The sequence below is a fragment of the Alexandromys fortis genome, unplaced genomic scaffold (genome assembly GCF_014885135.2).
Source record: "Alexandromys fortis isolate MF-2015 unplaced genomic scaffold, M_Fortis_MF-2015_v1.1 scaffold_6, whole genome shotgun sequence".
In the NCBI taxonomy this organism is placed as follows: Eukaryota; Metazoa; Chordata; class Mammalia; order Rodentia; family Cricetidae; genus Alexandromys; species Alexandromys fortis.
In genome coordinates, this window is record NW_026067902.1 from 7150086 (window position 1) to 7166963 (window position 16878).

At 47.7% G+C, this 16878-nt stretch overlaps 1 protein-coding gene across 2 annotated transcripts; it reads left to right on the forward strand.

Annotated features, from left to right (window-relative positions):
- Window positions 1-1635: 1635 nt before the first annotated feature.
- Window positions 1636-15750, forward strand: Prokr2 (prokineticin receptor 2). 2 transcript variants are annotated; one of them, XM_050134099.1, is made up of 3 exons: window positions 1636-1757; window positions 4926-5391; window positions 11039-15750. In XM_050134099.1, the coding sequence occupies exons 2-3, from the start codon at window positions 4934-4936 to the stop codon at window positions 11736-11738; spliced, it is 1158 nt and encodes a 385-aa protein (XP_049990056.1). In that variant the 5' UTR covers window positions 1636-1757; window positions 4926-4933; the 3' UTR covers window positions 11739-15750. The 2 variants fall into 2 exon arrangements, with proteins under 2 accessions (XP_049990056.1, XP_049990055.1); XM_050134098.1 differs by having other exon boundaries at window positions 1638-1757; window positions 4790-5391.
- The last annotated feature ends 1128 nt before the right edge of the window (window positions 15751-16878 follow it).

Below are 16878 nucleotides of genomic sequence, written 5' to 3' on the forward strand. Positions count from 1 at the left end.
ATCCATGTTTTGTAGGTGGTGTGAGCCCCCAATGGCCACAGCATCCCTTGCTCATTCATACAGGATGCATTGGCTCTCCCTCACTCCGTATCACTTTCTGCGTACCCCATTCCTACTTTCCATAAGCTGCCTGCACTCAAATTTGTTTGGGGGTCTTTTGAGGAGCCAGGATTAAGACAACTATTTCAACACACTAAAGCTCTCTCCTCTTTGTCTCCTGGGAGACTGCATGCTGGTTCCCTGACCCCCCCAAAAAATCTGCTGAGACATCATTGCTAGGATGACAGCTATGGGTTTCCTGATCTGTGTGAATGTGACCCTGCCCTAAATCTATCTTGGGGGGATGCTGTGAGCACACCAAAGGGTCCTAAGGGTCTGTTTGTCCCCTATAAGGGGTGAGCTGGTGGACATGGCCTGCGGGGGTGAAGTGTTTAGCTGAAGTTGATAAGCATGAACAAACCCTTTGAAAGACCTAAAGAGTATGTTCAGGTATCTGGCCACAGCATCAGCCCGCTCCTTGTACAAAAACAAAATGGAACTACAAGGACCTTCCTCCGGTCTGGAAATTGTCCTGAGTAGACACAGCACCAGCCAAACCACAGCCCCTCCCAATGAGGAAGGCAGAAAGCCAGGTCCTGTCCTGCTGGGGGGGGGGGGGGATAGGAGAACAGGACAGTGGGGTAGTTTCATATAAGGTAGGACAGGCAGAACCACAGAACGCCCAATCCCAAAGGACTTTTCCAAGTCCCCTATACGGGAAGTTAAATTGGCAGTCTATTGGTCGTGCCCCAGCTAGAAAATGCTCTCCGTGGGTTGGAGAGATGGCTCAGCAGTTAAGAGCATTGCCTGCTATCCCAAAGGTCCTGAGTTCAATTCCCAGCAACCACATGGTGGCTCACAACCATCTGTAATGAAGTCGGGTGCACCAAATAAATAAATATTGAGAGAAAGAAAGAAAGAAAGAAAGAAAGAAAGAAAGAAAGAAAGAAAGAAAGAAAGAAAGAAAGAAAGAAAATGATCTCCGTGGCCGAGACACAGTTTCTGATCTAACAGGGTAATAACTTCTCTGGAAGCAAAGCAGGGGCCCAGGAGTCTCCGAGGATAGGCTGGAAGTTGGAGTGGGATTGTCTTTGAATAGCCAAGGAATATTATAGGGAAGGTCTCAGAGTTTGGATGGGGAATCTCAGAATTGAAGTTTTGTGCAGGGCAAGCCATGCCGCCACCGCCGCCACCACCATTTACCTCGTAAGGTCTGGATTCCAGTATGGGGGCCTCCCCTGCACCACCTCTGAGAGAAGACACGGCTTTACCCCTGGCTTGCGAAGGGCAAGAACGCTGGCCCTGGGAACCACGGCTGCTTGCAGAGGACACTGCTCAAGTCTCTGAGATGCTGTGGATGCCCGGCTGTGGAGGTCCCACCGGGTTCAAGAGCTTAGAAAGCCTATTGAGGGCCCTGTAGTCTGAGACCCTCTTTTAGCCTGACTGGGTGGCAGGCGGGGTCCACGGGGCGGAGTCGGTCGCCCAAAGGGGCGGGCCACCAGGGCTGGCTCCCAGGCTGTAGGATGATGAGCTGTAGAGCGAAGCAGCAACTCCAGACAGACGCGCAGAAGCGCACCGAGGAGGGCAGAACAGAACAATACACGCCCACCAAGCACGCGCACCTTGGCCAGCACTAGCCAGGGTCCCCAGAGCCCTGGCCGCGCCCACCTACCGCCCTGACACAGGACTGGAGTGCGCCCCTGGAGGCACCGTGGCAGGTAAGTGCCGGGTGGCAGCGGGCGGACTCGGGGCACTGAGCGTCGCTTCCAGGAGATTCCTCCCGGCCTTGGGACACTGGGGTTGGGGACTAGGGCATACATAGCTCGCGAACCAGGGAGGCGGGCAGCAGGCGAGCCGAGAAAGGCGGAGGTGTCCGGGTCGTTCCCAAGCCCCGCAGACAACCTTGTGGCCAGCTTTGCTTCTTGGGCTTGAATTTCCCACTGGATTCCTAACCCCAGACCAGTGCCGCGCCTTTTGGTGTCGAGGCAAATGGGAGACAAGGGACCGGCGGGCGGGCCGGTTCTGAGAAGCCAGCAAGGACTCCCACTTATCTATCCCCAGTGTCCGCCTGTGCAAAACCAATAGACAACCCAGAGGGAGGACACTGGGGTGCAGACTCTGCCGGAACCCCAGCTGTGAAGTGGGGTGGCGCGCACACCTTATAAGTATGTAGCACGTTGGGGTTTCACTAGCACTCCCCCCCACCCACACATCTTGTGGCTGCTGTGTCTGGGCTCCCCACGCTCTCCCTGCCCTCACAAGGCTGAAGAGATCTCGCTATCCAGTTTGATTGCTTCTTGCTCTCCCTTCTCGCAGCTGCCACACTCGCAGATGTGCTGAGGTGTGAGCGGGAGGTGGTTCACGGATGATGAAACAGACCAAGTTAGGTTGGGGGCCCCTCCCCACACTCAGGGACCCCCTTCCCCTTTAGCAGTCACCTCCTGAGGGCTAGCATTTTCCAAACTTCATTTTTTCCCCTCCTGTGGACATCTGAAGACACCAAGAATATAAAGGAGCTCTCAGGTAACAAGGACAGTCCCTAGAGTCCCTGATCGTCCCCACCCATGCTTAGAATCCTGTTTCCAGATCAGTCTGGTCTCGGAGCAGCACCACTTCAGAGGACACAGATGCTGACAAGATTCAGTCCCTCAAGTCGAGGTTGGCTGAGGATGGGAAGCTGGGAGCCTAGGGAAGAGGTCCAGGAGCAGATCCAGAGGAGCGGGGTCAACTTGGGGAGAAATTGCTTATTCTAGAGCGGGTTTTTCCATCCGGGAGGCCCTCAATCACCAGAGAATGTCTTAGGTGTCCCTGGGTTTATAAGCATATAAAGTAGGCATATAAATCAGACATTTACTGATAATAAATCAGTAATGTATTTTAAAACAATTCTTTGATGTGCATATAATTTTACCATTTATTAATGAGGAAAGCAAATTTGTATACTAATGAGATGGATTGCTTATTTTTACATAAAGAATTAAATCTTGGCTGAATATTCGATGTAGCATCCTCAACGTTTTTCAGAGGTGAATGATACTTGGATTTTGTAGTCATTGATGCCGGGAATGTCGCTTCATGTAAACTTGTGGTACACATGGAAGAAGTGTTTCAAGGCCAGTTAAGAAACTGATGAAAATTTTGTCTGAATTCCAAGCCAGATTTCATTTAATGATTTTTTTAAAGACTCTAGTCATCAGCTCAAACAGCAACTTTTAAATTCTTATTAAATCTGTGTGCATGTGTATGTGTGTGCTGAGTACCCTCTGAGGCCAGAAAAGGGTATCAGAAAAGGCAGCTAGAATTACAGTTTTTACAGCCCAGTGTTAGTGCAGGGACCTGAACTCTGAACTCTAGTCTTGTTCAAGAGATCCCTCTGCAGGAGCAGCAAGCACCATGACTAACTAAGCCATCACACAGCTCCTCACACAGAAATTTTTTAAATCGAAAATGTTTTAGCACAATAAACCCAAGCTACTAGCTAGTAGCCGTATGCAGCCGTGTGTATCTATAGTCCCAGTGCTTGGAAGACTGGGACAAAAGGATCAGGAGTTTAAGGTCAGCCTAAGTGGCATGACCCTGCCTCAAAAATAAAACAAACAAAAAGACACACCAGTTTGATGCTTACATACTAGGAAATGGTGATGCTCAAAGTCTTGGTTTTCCATAACTAAACCGTTATGTTTCTATGAGATCAGAAAGCCTGGTGTACAATAAATGTAGAAGTGTACTTCATAGCACGGTCTGGATCTGAGGCAAGGCATTTCAGGCCCTGTCCACTGGCACTGAAACACGAGACAGCACGCAGGGCAAAGTGAACGTGCATGCTTAGAAACAAGGCTATAACGAGGTCCCCTGATTCGACGTGGTTGAAGGATGCCAGGAACAGCTTAGATCCTCTGCCTGTTTAATTTTGTTCTTTGAGCTGATTTTTGGTCATTCAGAAACCATTTACTGTTGCCCAATTTTTTGCAACCCCCACGTTTTAAGAGACAGTTTGAAAGACTGGCCTTCTAGAACCCCAAGGCAAAGAACAGGCAAGAAGAGAAAAGCTGTTATGCCCAGATCGCAGGGTCCCCCAAAAACCACCACGGAGTCCACACTCTATGTAAAAGCAAAGAACCTTTATCCAAGCTTCAGCTTGGATCCTCCATCTGTCCGATACAGCAATTGGGAGCAGTGCCCAGACCAGTCGGGATAGAGTTTTTATCATAGTAGAAGTTGGGATGAGAGGATTTCCAGGGTTCAGTACCCTGATTGACTGACATTTGTCTAGGGGTCTTGGCAAAAGGGGAGTAGAGGAGTCTTGGGCTCAGGGACATCTGGTGACCTTATCTAATGGTTGAAGTGTCGGGTACTCACTCCCCTTTAGATGCTGGCCCTCCCTGGATGACGTCAGCTTATGGCTTTTCCTGGAACCCCCTGCTGCCTGCCATGGCAGTTGTGTGGCCTGGGCCCCACCCACCAACGGATTCCTCTCCAGCCCCTGCTTTATGCCGTTGTCTGATAAGGGGTTGAGAGTAACAACAGTCAAAACAGCACTGTCTGCTGGGAGAAGGGCAAGGGTGCCCATACCCCTTGGGTTTCTATGGAGAGTCCAGTTCATTCTGTGGCCAGCAGGCAGAGGGTCTCCCATCTCCCTACCCCTGGATGGGTCTAGATGGACTGTCCTAGGGAATTCTGGGGGGGGAGGGGATACTGTCAGATCTGATGTTTGCTGTCCATATTTGTTATATCTCCCCTCCCCCGCCAGATTCTGGATGGTATCAATTCTCCTCTAGGATTCCAGCAGGAAACCGCGCTCCCTGACACCCCCCCCCACACACACACACAGCTGGAAGTGCTGAACTCCACGTGGACACACCTCCCTGATAACACCCCTCCTGCAGGGAACAACATGGCCGCCCAGAACAGAACCGTAAGCTTTGCACCTGGCTTGAATCCGCCTCAAGACCATGCCTCCTCCCTCCCCTTCAACTTCAGTTACGGTGATTACGACCTCCCCCTGGATGAGGATGAGGACATGACCAAGACACAGACCTTCTTCGCGGCCAAGATTGTCATTGGCGTGGCACTGGCAGGCATCATGCTAGTTTGTGGCATCGGCAACTTTGTCTTCATTGCTGCCCTCGCCCGCTACAAGAAGCTACGCAACCTTACCAACCTCCTCATTGCTAACTTGGCCATCTCGGACTTCCTGGTGGCGATCGTCTGCTGCCCCTTTGAGATGGACTATTACGTGGTACGTCAGCTTTCCTGGGAGCACGGCCACGTGCTTTGCGCCTCTGTCAACTACCTGCGTACGGTCTCGCTGTATGTCTCCACCAATGCCCTGCTGGCCATCGCTATTGACAGGTGAGCCTCACTTCCGGGTTCACGGGCTGGCATCGCTCCCCATGCGGCTCCTCAATGATTTGTTGAGGGGCTAGAGGGGACTTTTCTCCAGCTGTGTTCTGTTCACTAACGTTCGAGCAAGCGGGAAGCTTCTGAGTTCCATAGTTCTGGTCATGACCTGAGATACTGTCTGCTTCAGATGTAGGCAGTCCAACACAAAGGCAAAAAGCAGAAAATCCAGGCAGCAACTACTCAAAAGCCATGGGATATTAAGTATGGCAGCTTCCAGTTAAGACAAGGGTACCACGTTTCTCATACAACTGGATCCAGATATAAACGATTCCATGGCCCCTGATAGTTTCCGCTGCCGGTCTCAGGCATCCCTTCTGCCATCACAGCTCGAATCTGTCTGTTCTTTCATCACCTCATCGGGATCGCGCAGCATGTCGCACGCCTTCTGGTGACTTCGCTGCAGAGCTGGTTTGAAAATAAGATAGCAGAGTTTGCTTACAGGAAAGAGGGAAGGGCGTGTTTGCTTTGGCTGTTTTGCATGTGTCTGTATGCTTATTTACATACATTTGCATGAGACCTTCTAGAAGTCCTTGCTCTATTATGAATTTATAGGTAAGATTTGTCACAGTGGCTAATGAGATATCCTGCATGTTTCGTGTTTCAGGTCAGCATTGTCCCCAGTGGCGGGGTGGAAGGAGGGGACCTTTGATGAGTTCCCCCTTTTGAGCTGTTCTGAAATGCGTTCTGATGAAGTGCTTATGGCCTTCCCTTTTGTCTCCTTCAGCTCTTGAGTTCCTCCCTTGTTCTCGGGGCTGTTTAGTGCTTTTTAATATGCCAGTTAGTTATTTTTCCGTAATATTAACAAAAGACACAGAAACAAGACACTTCTTCCTTTTTATAGCAAGATACCTGTAGGAAAGCACCTTTATCACCTAGCTCTGAGGCCCTGCAGCTCATAAGGCAGTTTGTGAGGCACACACTCACCAGCCAGCTGCACCAGGTTCCTCAGGAAAATCACCAGATTACCATTTGCTACAGCTATTGCGTCTAGTTCCTGAACCCCGCCCACCCAAGTCTCCTGAATGGGAATCTCTTGAGCTGGGAGTTGCAAAAATCTGCATTTTTATTCATTTTCATGAATGACTCTCATGCTTGCTGAAGTGAGAGTGATTGCTGTCCTCACCCCTCGCCCTCTTGCAAGCTCTGTGTCGTGACCTGACGTCCGCCTTTGCTTTCTCTTAGGGTCTATGATGCTAGAACTGCTTAGAAAGCAGTCATCCTGGTACAGGCAACAGAGGTTCCATCTCAGCCCCAGCCACCCCTTCCCCACACAACCTCCCCCGCTGTGCCACCACTCCCAGTGACCCAAGCAGGGAAGCGACTGTCATCCCTGCCTTTCTTCCTGTCCCTCAGCCACTGGCCCCACACTTAGATGCTCAGCTCTAAGTCCAGTCCGCGTCCTCCAGCTTTGCCACTTGTCAAGTCACGATGGACACTGGCGCTCTGCTGACTGGTCTGTCATTCCCCAGGAGCCTCCGACTGCTCCCTGAAATCTGTGTCCATCCGTGTGAAGCATCTGAACCTCGCTGTTGCTGGCTCTTCCTAAGATTTTCCTGTGCCTATGAAATCTCCGCAAGTCACAGTGTCACAGTGTAGACAGACTTTTCTCTGGGCCACCAGCTTACAAACAACAACACAGAGACTTAGTATTAATTATGAAAACTAAACCTTACCTGAGGTTTGTCCACTAGCTCTTATAACTTAAATTAACCCATTTATATCAATCTGCGTTTTGCCTCACAACTTTTACCTTTCGTTCATTCTATATGTCCGTTTTCCCACCCCCCATCTCTTGCTGGCTTCTTCCTGAACCTCAGTTATCTCCTCCTACTTCCTCTATACCTCCTGCTTAGCTATTGTCCATTCAACTCTTTATTAAACCAATCACAGCGGTATCTCGACACAGTGTACAAATATCCCACAACAGTCATGGGATATAAATCCTGAGCTAGCATTGTGGGCTATGCTAGCCTGACCTTCCAATTCATATTGTGTATATAGATACAGATATAGATGTCCTTCCCAAAAAAAGATATATATTATTTTTTTGAGACAGGGTTTCTCTGTGTAGCCTTGGCTAGCCTAGAACTCACTCTGTAGAACAGGTTGACCTTGAACTCACAGAGATTAGCCTGCCTCTGCCTCCTGAGTGATGGGATTAAAGTCCTGAACCACCACCACCTGGTCCCAAAGATACATTTTAAGAGCAACCATCATGTCTTTGGTCTTTCTGTGTCCAACTAAGATAACTTACTAAGATATCTTAGTTTGTGTTTATTCCCTAAACCCTCTGACACAGGGATCCATGTGTAGATGAACCAGAAAATACTGAGAGGGGAATGAGAAGTGAGGGCAGCAGACACATTGCTAAAGCTTCCGTGGGGGATTCCTGCTGAGGAACCCTTGGAGTAGGTGTGGATCCCAGCTCAGAGTTCTCTCAGGAGCAGGAGGAGGGAGCTGGGGTGTTTATACAGGGCTCTTACAAGTCATCGCATCTCTGAAAATACAGCACGGGTAGCCGAGAGGACTCTGGAAGTCAGAGAAAACCCTCCTACAGATAAACAAACAAAAAGACAGGTGTAGGCACGCAGGGATGCACAACCATGCTGAAGCAGCAAAGCCCAGAGGAATGAAGGGATATACCGAGGTGGTAAGAGCATAGGGATACGAGGAAGGACGTAGCGAAGTGGTAAAGGTGGGAGGGGCTACAGGCAGGTATCTACCGAAGGGGAAAGACAGAAGCATATGGAGGAAGAGCTGGCAGCATCTGCCATAGCCATAGCAAGATTTGGGGCTCCTCTGTCCCCAGGCTACATACTTGGAAATACAAGCAGTACAAGACGTGGCTCTTGAACTCAAGAAGTTTTTTTTTTCCATTTTAAAAACTAGGAATTATCAAACATTAAGAATAATAAAGATCCACTGATTTATGAATGCTAGTTTCTCAAGAGAGACAAGCATCTCACCTGTGTCGTTTAGAATGACTTTGAACTCTGATTCTCATGTCTTAAACTCCTGGGCACTGGAATAACAGGCGTGCACCCCTAAATCTAGACTTAGCTCTCTCAGGAAGTCTCTACCTGCCCTGGCTGGTCGAGGAGCTAGATGAAAAGGAAGTGTCGTGGGCAGGAGCACACAGGACAAGCACAAAGGAGGTCATGGGTAGGGAGTAAGGGTCGAAGATGGAAAGACAGCACGTGGGACCTTAGGCCTTAGGACAAGAGATCCCTTAGGATAGCTCCCTTCTCCCATCATCAGATGCTAAACTAATTGAAAGGTGCATCAGACACCCTATCTTCCCCTGATGGTGCCAAATTTAGGTTGGGTAATTTTTCCTGGAATGGTATTTCATTCACCTCAGAGAGAGAAACAGCTTAAGTTTGTTGAGAGTTGGAAGAGACCCATGAACCTCTGCCCTCCTTTCACACAGTTTCTCTCCTAAGGGTGCCCCTCAAAAGGAATGCTACCCGCCAGCCCCTGAGTTCACATTGTGAGAGCCATGTCAAACTTCTGACCTCCAAAAGTGCACCCTCACAATGCCTGGCACAATAGGACACAAAAGCAACAACAGGAAGTGGCAACACAGAAACCCCAGCCTCCCGGTGCACTTCCTGTCTGCTCAGATATCCCCGTTCTGCTCTCTAGAGATACCAGAAGGGCCAGCCCGTGCTGCCTTTGGAAACTGAGCCCAGAGACTATGCTCATGAAGAGGAGGTGCTATCTCTAGTTGTAGGGAGTTAAAGGAATCTATTGACCTCAGAAAAGAACTTGAGTTCTCTCTCTCTCTCTCTCTCTCTCTCTCTCTCTCTCTCTCTCTCTCTCTCTCCTCTCTCTAGCAGATAAGCAGATAGTTGGCAACAGAGACCCTGTAGCTGTTTCTCTTGCCAACAAATGAGTCAGGAGAAATAATCAGGATAAGCAATGTACTAAACTCATCATACATTATGAATGTTTACTTTCTTGGAAGCTGACAAAAATCCTGATAGATTGTCAGTTAAGGCATTGTTATCCCCACTTCACAGATACAGAGATTAAATCTCAGAAGCCTAAGTTATTTACCCGAGTGCACAGCTTAGAAACTGGCCTCCTAACACCCCTAAGCCAGTGCTCTTTTCTTTCTGACGTCCTTGATGTCAACAAGGACCAGACTGAGAGAACTAGTAAGTCCTGGATTTGTTTTACAAAGTCTCTAAAGACTTTGGATCAGCACAGTACACAGAATAATGAATGCCCGGCTGTGAGATATTCCTGCCCCTGCCAAGTGGTGGATGCCTATCTGTTTGCCTCTCCAGCCCTGTGATGCTTGTCCTCCTAGCCTGATCCCACAGATGGGTGGAGAGCTCCAGCACTTGCTGTGGTAACACCCAGCCAGGAGTGCCCTCACCCCGCCTGTGGTTGGGGTGGGTCCAACTTTCTCCTCAGTATTCAGACGCTTCTAGTATGGAATTAGCTGGAGAGCCACCAGCAAGCAGGGGCAGAATGGGACAAGATGGCAGAAATGCCATAAGGGACAACGTGCAGTAACACGGCAGAGGGGTTGGAAAGGTGGTCAAAGGGTCTGGTCAGAAAGAAAAGGTTAATCAGACAGAATTGTCTACAGGTGGCTTCCTGCTCTTGGCCCGCGCACTGGCTTCCAGGATAGTCTCTCTTACCTACATCTCTCACGCCTCTTCTCTTCCTCCACCTTCCTGCCCCTGACCCACATAATGCACAGAAATTATTCCAGGACCCAAATATCTAAATAGCTACCATGCCCTCTCTCAGACGGGAGAGAAGCAACCCACACAGGCAAGCTCGTTTTCCACGGTAGATTCTGGCTTGTGTTTCTTGAGCAGTGACTGTTTGAAAAGGACAAGGGTAAAGCTTCAAGGTACCACAGTGAAGTGTCTTCATTATGTACTTTCTCTTGAGTGTGAAACGGCGTGGGGAAGGGGGCGTGAAAGTATTGTATCAGGTGGCTCGATTCCGGTATCTGCCAGCCATGAACCTGGGCCTAGGGCTTATTTCTCACTAGAGTCCTCAATCTCACTGCCTCCGTAATGCAGGCTGACGCCAACCGGGAGAGGGAGAAAGCCCAGGCAGTGTCCACACCTCACTCTGAAGTCTTCTTTCAGCTTAAATCGTGAGGTATTCTGAATAAAAACTTTAAGAGTACCTTGTGGGCTGAACAGCAAGATTGAAAACTCAAAGGGTATAATCGTTCCACGAGCAGATGAGCACATGCAGCTACTGAAAGATATTCACACAAGTACATCCTTAGCATGTTTAATGTTCACAGACATCCCGCAGGGTAAGTACCATTTGTCTCAGGTTGTATGTAGGGAAACAAATCTCAGAGGGACAGGGAATTCCCAGATCCTTATGCCACGCAAGGGAGAAAAGCCAGGTTGATCTGACCTGTCTGCTCTTTCCGTTGAATCCCCACTCTAACTACCAAGTGGGGCTGTCAATGATCCAGTACTCTTTAAACCTAGGTAGCGGGCGACTGGGGATTCATTGTGCTGTTCCCGGGCTTTTGTGTATGCTCTGGACTGATTAAGAAAAATCACTCATGCTTCCAAGTATAACCATACTGCTGGCTTCCCTCTGCCTCCAGATACCTGGCCATTGTCCACCCCTTGAAGCCGCGGATGAATTATCAGACCGCCTGGTTCCTGATTGCTTTGGTCTGGATGGTCTCCATCCTTATCGCCATCCCATCTGCCTACTTCACCACCGAAACCATCCTCGTTGTTGTCAAGAACCAGGAAAAGACCTTCTGTGGCCAGATCTGGCCGGTGGACCAGCAGCTCTACTACAAATCCTATTTCCTCTTCGTCTTTGGCCTTGAGTTCGTGGGCCCGGTTGTCACCATGACCCTGTGCTATGCCAGGATCTCCCAGGAGCTTTGGTTCAAAGCCGTACCTGGCTTCCAGACGGAGCAGATCCGCAAGCGGTTGCGCTGCCGCCGCAAGACCGTGCTGCTACTCATGGGCATCCTCACGGCCTATGTGCTGTGCTGGGCGCCTTTCTATGGCTTTACCATCGTGCGAGACTTCTTCCCCACTGTGTTCGTGAAGGAGAAGCACTACCTCACCGCCTTCTACGTCGTTGAGTGCATAGCCATGAGCAACAGCATGATCAACACCGTGTGCTTCGTGACGGTCAAGAACAACACCATGAAGTACTTCAAGAAGATGCTGCTGCTGCACTGGCGGCCCTCTCCCTACGGCGGCAGCAAGTCCAGCGCTGACCTTGACCTCAAAACCAGTGGGGTGCCGGCCACAGAAGAGGTGGATTGTATCAGGCTGAAGTAGCCTGCTGGTGATGCCCAAGGGAAAACAAATTCGGTACTCAGTGTATCACACACCATCAACCCACTCACGAGCTACATGAGGAAAGACAACAGTATTCATGCTCTCCTGCCCAAATGTATCTGGATGCTCCTATGTCCTAACATACGGCACAACTGATACCTGTGTAACACCTTGAGAGACAAGACACAAATGGCAGCAAGCGACAAGGACCGAATGCCTTCTGTGTGCAAACCACAACAAGAGATTATTCAAGGACAGGAGCTGACGTTTGCTGACTACCTGCTATGCGCAGAAAACAGTTACCACCCCTCCCCGCAAATGGTAGCATCTGTTTGGCGCTACCATGCTCTATCTATCCATTTATCTAGCTATCCATCCATCTAGAGCACTTGAAAGAGGTCACAGATGATTAGCCAGAGTCGTGCTCCGTATTCTCTCATCTGTATCCCATCCGCACAGAACTGTCAAAAGGCAACAGAACAAAGTACTTAGACCCAGCAGAAATGTAAGGGTGACTCCATCAGTATGGAGCCCACGGTCTCACGGTAAGAAAGTCCAGACATCATATTCACCTTCCCCACCCAGCTCCAGCTCTCTCCTGGATATTCTGTACTTACCTACAATGGTGTAATTTCAAAGGGGGGAAATGTCTTTACCACTGATGTGTCAAATTCCATCAGCCTATAGGGCAAAGATGGGAAATTCCAACACAAGACATGCATCCAGTTCCTGATACTTCAGTGCCAAGAAGTACAAGGCTTTGGGGTCATGGAAGAAGAGGACATGGAAAGAGACAGAAGCTGCCAGTGGCAATGAATAGAATCTGTTTGCTACAATGTGGATGATTCTCTAGAACATGCTCTGTTGTATAAAAGGAGCTTTGGTTGAGAGCCGAAGATCTGTGTGAAAGTCCTAACTCCAGGACTCTTCTCTGTGTGCCTCCACGTTAATGAAATGGGAATGATAAAAACAGGTCATTAGAAAAGCCCACTGAAGCCACGGTGTGTATGATTTCCAGCTCTACCCTGGTTAAGAATGTGATACTGAATAGCTCATTAGGGTCTGGAAATGCCATTCACTGTGGATCTTTTTTTAATAGAGGAACAGCTTCACATTTTCATCCCTGATCATTGGACCCGAGACTACTGAACTCATTTTAAAGCAGCGTATCTCGAGTGGGGCATAGAGGTCCACCTGCCCCAGGGTACAATCAAGAGGATGCAGCCAATGCCCATACTCTCAGCGTCCCTGTGGTCTTGGAAGCACTGACCGTCTTCCCAACATAGCATGGGTGGACCCCAGGCCTGAACTCATTTGTATTGTGTCATTGCAGACAGTAGGGTTGGTGAGGTTGACCTGCCTGCCTAGGAGTGTCTCCTTCCTCCTTCACAGCCATCCCTCCCTTAACTGCACACTCAGTTACCAAGGAAGACCGTCCTCAACCCTGAAGAACCTCTGTTCCTTCAAGGGCATAGGCACGGCAGGCTTCCATGATAAACCTCCAATCTCTCCAGTAGACCCTGTATCCTTTGAGTGTGTCGACAGGCTTCACCTCCTTCTTACATTCGAACATACAGTCCTCCTTTTGTTTGGATTCAGCTGGAAAACACTTCTGTAATTATCAATGTGTATATGTAATATTCCAGTGGAGAAAGGGTGTGCGGTTCTCATATGAAATAGTTAACGTACAGAAGTATAATCACGGTGTTGAAAGGGTTCCCTGCCAATGTTTTATGCTGTGTTTATATGAAGCATGATTAATAAAAACTCAGAAACAGAAACTGGGGTTCAACCTGAAGGTCAGAAAAGCAAAGCAGTCAGCCGCTGTCTCAGTCCGAGAATGGTGATTCTGCCTCCAGGAATCTCAGAATGAGACTGAGACTGAGAGCTGTCTCCTCCCATTTTATAATCCTTTCTAGTTCTGGGAGTAAGGGCATGAACCACTATGGCCTGATTTCTATGGCAAGCTAGTGTGGCTACTGGGATTAAAGGCAAGCATCATTGCTATCTTGTCTGTAAGGCTGACCAGTGTGGCTGTTTTACTTTTCTGATCCTCAGGCGAACTTTATTTATCAAAATACAAATGAACTGTCACTACATTTAGATGTCTAGATGTAAATGAAGTGATAGCCATCTAAATCACTCAAGCCTGAGACAAGAGGGAATCTCCAAAGGCGTGCTTAGAACAGGGTCGTCTCATACCAGCTACTGGCCTTACATCTGTGTTCTCACAGAAGTGTTTTCTTGAGTGTAAATTAGCAGAGAACCATTGCCCTATGTGTCCCCTTGTTTTGCACTAAGTTAATTGCATTTGTGTTCACTCTTCTCAACATTAATTAAAGACAAGCTTATGATACTTTGTAACATGTTAAGATAAATACACACTCCTACTATTTCACACTGAAAAGTTAATATCATTAGTAAAACAGATCCGTTTTCTTGGCCACAATAAGATAAAAGATGATTATACACTGGCGCTGTTACAGGTTTCTGTTAGGCATCCAACATTTAAAATAAGTTACTTCTAAAATTGGAAGAATCAAAAAATGCCTCAGGCCCTCAGGCATGACAAACAATTCCAGGCATTACAAGGAAGAATGTGACGTGTGGGAGGTGATTGGAAATCTTAACACAAGTTCTGTTTCTACTCAGAAATGGTGGCTCCAAAACACATCCTCTGCATCCAACCATATACTCCCTTGGCCTCAAGAACACACACACACAAGACGAGCGCGCGCGCGTACACACACACACACACACACACACACACACACACACACACACATGGGTAGACTACCAGACCAGGAAATGCCTTGAGGACATAAAATTCAGCTTCTTTCTTTGGTGGATCTGAATTCCAAAGAAGGAAATTGTGTATAAATGGTACACAGTTAATTCTCACTAAAGCTAAAGCCTGTGCCGATAAGCAATGTTCAGTAACTGCCTAAGCCTCAGTCCAAAGGACCTGGCATACCTTGGTGGCAGGTTCTAGAATATGTTGAACCTCGTGTACATCCCTAGATTTCTTTGCTTGTTCATTAAAAGGGGATTAAATCCCCATTCTGGAAGGCTTATGGTATAGGCATCAGGTCAAGAGACAGAGTGTGGGTTGTACATGGGGCTTCCTTGCAGGTAGCTGCTGGAAGCTCATGGTACCCAACTCCATCCAGAAGACGTTCAAAGAATAGCATCCAGTTCTTGTAAATAATCATTTCTCCATGGCGCGTTTTTATTAATATTTATTTTAACATACATTCTCTTTCCTACATATAGTTGAAAATATTAAGTATTTGTATCCTCATGAGTTGTTATGATATATAATATGTATATGTATAATCTCGTTGTTGTGGATTGCATGTTTGTGAATTTGTTTACAAACTAAAATCTATTTGTAGCCCCCAAATCAGTGCTCATGATACTGGTATAGATGCACAAAACAGTGACTTTTGACTGATTCAACACACGTGTTCCCAGTAGAGGTTGAAGAAGCTGAGACTCTGCCGCCTTCAGCTGTAAACATTGTTGGTTCAGGATGGGAAAGAAATTTACATTCCACAGTGTGGTGGTGCATGCCTTTAACCCCAGTACTCGGGAGCCAGAGGCAGATGGATCTCTGTAAGTTCAAGACCAACCTAAGCCAGAACAGCCAGAGCTGTTATACAGAGAAACCCTGTCTTGAAAATAAATTATGCTAACTGAGGTACTGAGGTGGAACAAGGAAGGTAGATCTCTCTCTCTCTCTCTCTCTCTCTCTCTCTCTCTCTCTCTCTCTCTCTCTCTCTCTCTCTCTTTCTCTCTCTCTGTTCTGCTCCTGTCTCTGCTCACCAGTTTCTGTGGTAGCAGGCAGCATGGGCTTCAGTAATTATACTTATAATCAACCTATAATTCTTGGGAGGCTCCTTACACATATAAGACTCATATGCTACATATGCTTTCAAAGCCTGTTTAGGTCATGCCTTGTTTATAGAGCCCCAAAGTGATGCTTAAGTGATTTCTATGTTCCCAGGTACAAAAAGGCTACAATCCCATCTTATGTAGAAAATGGATATGTTAGAAAGACTTTATTATAGAGGTGTTGGCATGAACTCAATGTCAAGGACTCAAGAACATGTTAAATAAAGTATGTTTAAATGGAGGCATGCATTTAGAAGATTAGATGGTGACCAGCTGACAAAATGTGACCAGTGGCCTCAGTTCTATGGCCCCACGCTTTCCTTATGAGCAACTGATCAGTGTTTGCTAATTGTGTGTGTGTGTGCGCGTGCGCACGCAACTGTGTGTATGTGATATTTTCTTCCTTTTTTGTGTGTTTTTAGTTTTTGTTTTCCAAGACAGTGTTTCTCTGTGTAGCTTTGGAGTCTGTCCTGGAACTCACTTTGTAGACCAGGCTGGCCTCAAATTCAGAGATCTGCCTGCCTCTGCCTCCCAAGTGCGCTAGGACTAAAGGTGTGTGTCTCTACCGCCCAGCATGTATATAATATTTTCTAATTCTGTGTTTAATCACTTTATTGTGCATTCTTGTGAAGAATGAGAATTGAGTCATGTCTCTTGAGTTCAAACCTTGTTTGTTATAACACGTAACTTGGGACACTAGCTAAATGAAGCCTTAAGGACCAAGATTTTAATTGGCCACACTGTCATTTCTTGTAACATCCCTGCCACCCCTTCTTTCAAGTCTGTCACTTTGATACAAATTGAAACCCTTGAAGAGGGAGCCATATGGATGGAAATGCACACACTCACCCAAGCTGCAGCCCACACTTTCTGCAGATCACAGGTCTTAAGAAAAAAACTTTTGCCAGGCGGTGGTGGTGCATGCCTTTAATCCCAGCACTTGGGAGGCAGAGGCAGGCGGATATCTGTGAGTTCGAGGTCAGCCTGGTCTACAAGAGCTAGTTCCAGGACAGACCCCAAAGCTACAGAGAAACCCTGTCTAAAAAAAGAAAGGAAGGAAGGAACGAAGGAAGGAAGGAAGGAAGGAGGGAGGGAGGGAGGGAGGGAGGGAGGAAGGAAGGAAAGAAAGAAAGAAAGAAAGAAAGAAAGAAAGAAAGAAAGAAAGAAAGAAAGAAAGGAAAATCAAAAAGCGTTCTCCCCATTAAAAACCTGTACACTACAGGCCAGTAGCTCTGCAGTGCTGTTA

Coding starts and splice junctions, on each gene's coding strand:
- Prokr2 (XM_050134099.1), top strand. CDS start 4,934: ATGGCCGCCCAGAACAGAACCGTAAGCTTTGCACCTGGCTTGAATCCG. Junction 5,392..11,038: donor CTGGCCATCGCTATTGACAG/GTGAGCCTCACT, acceptor CTCTGCCTCCAG/ATACCTGGCCATTGTCCACC.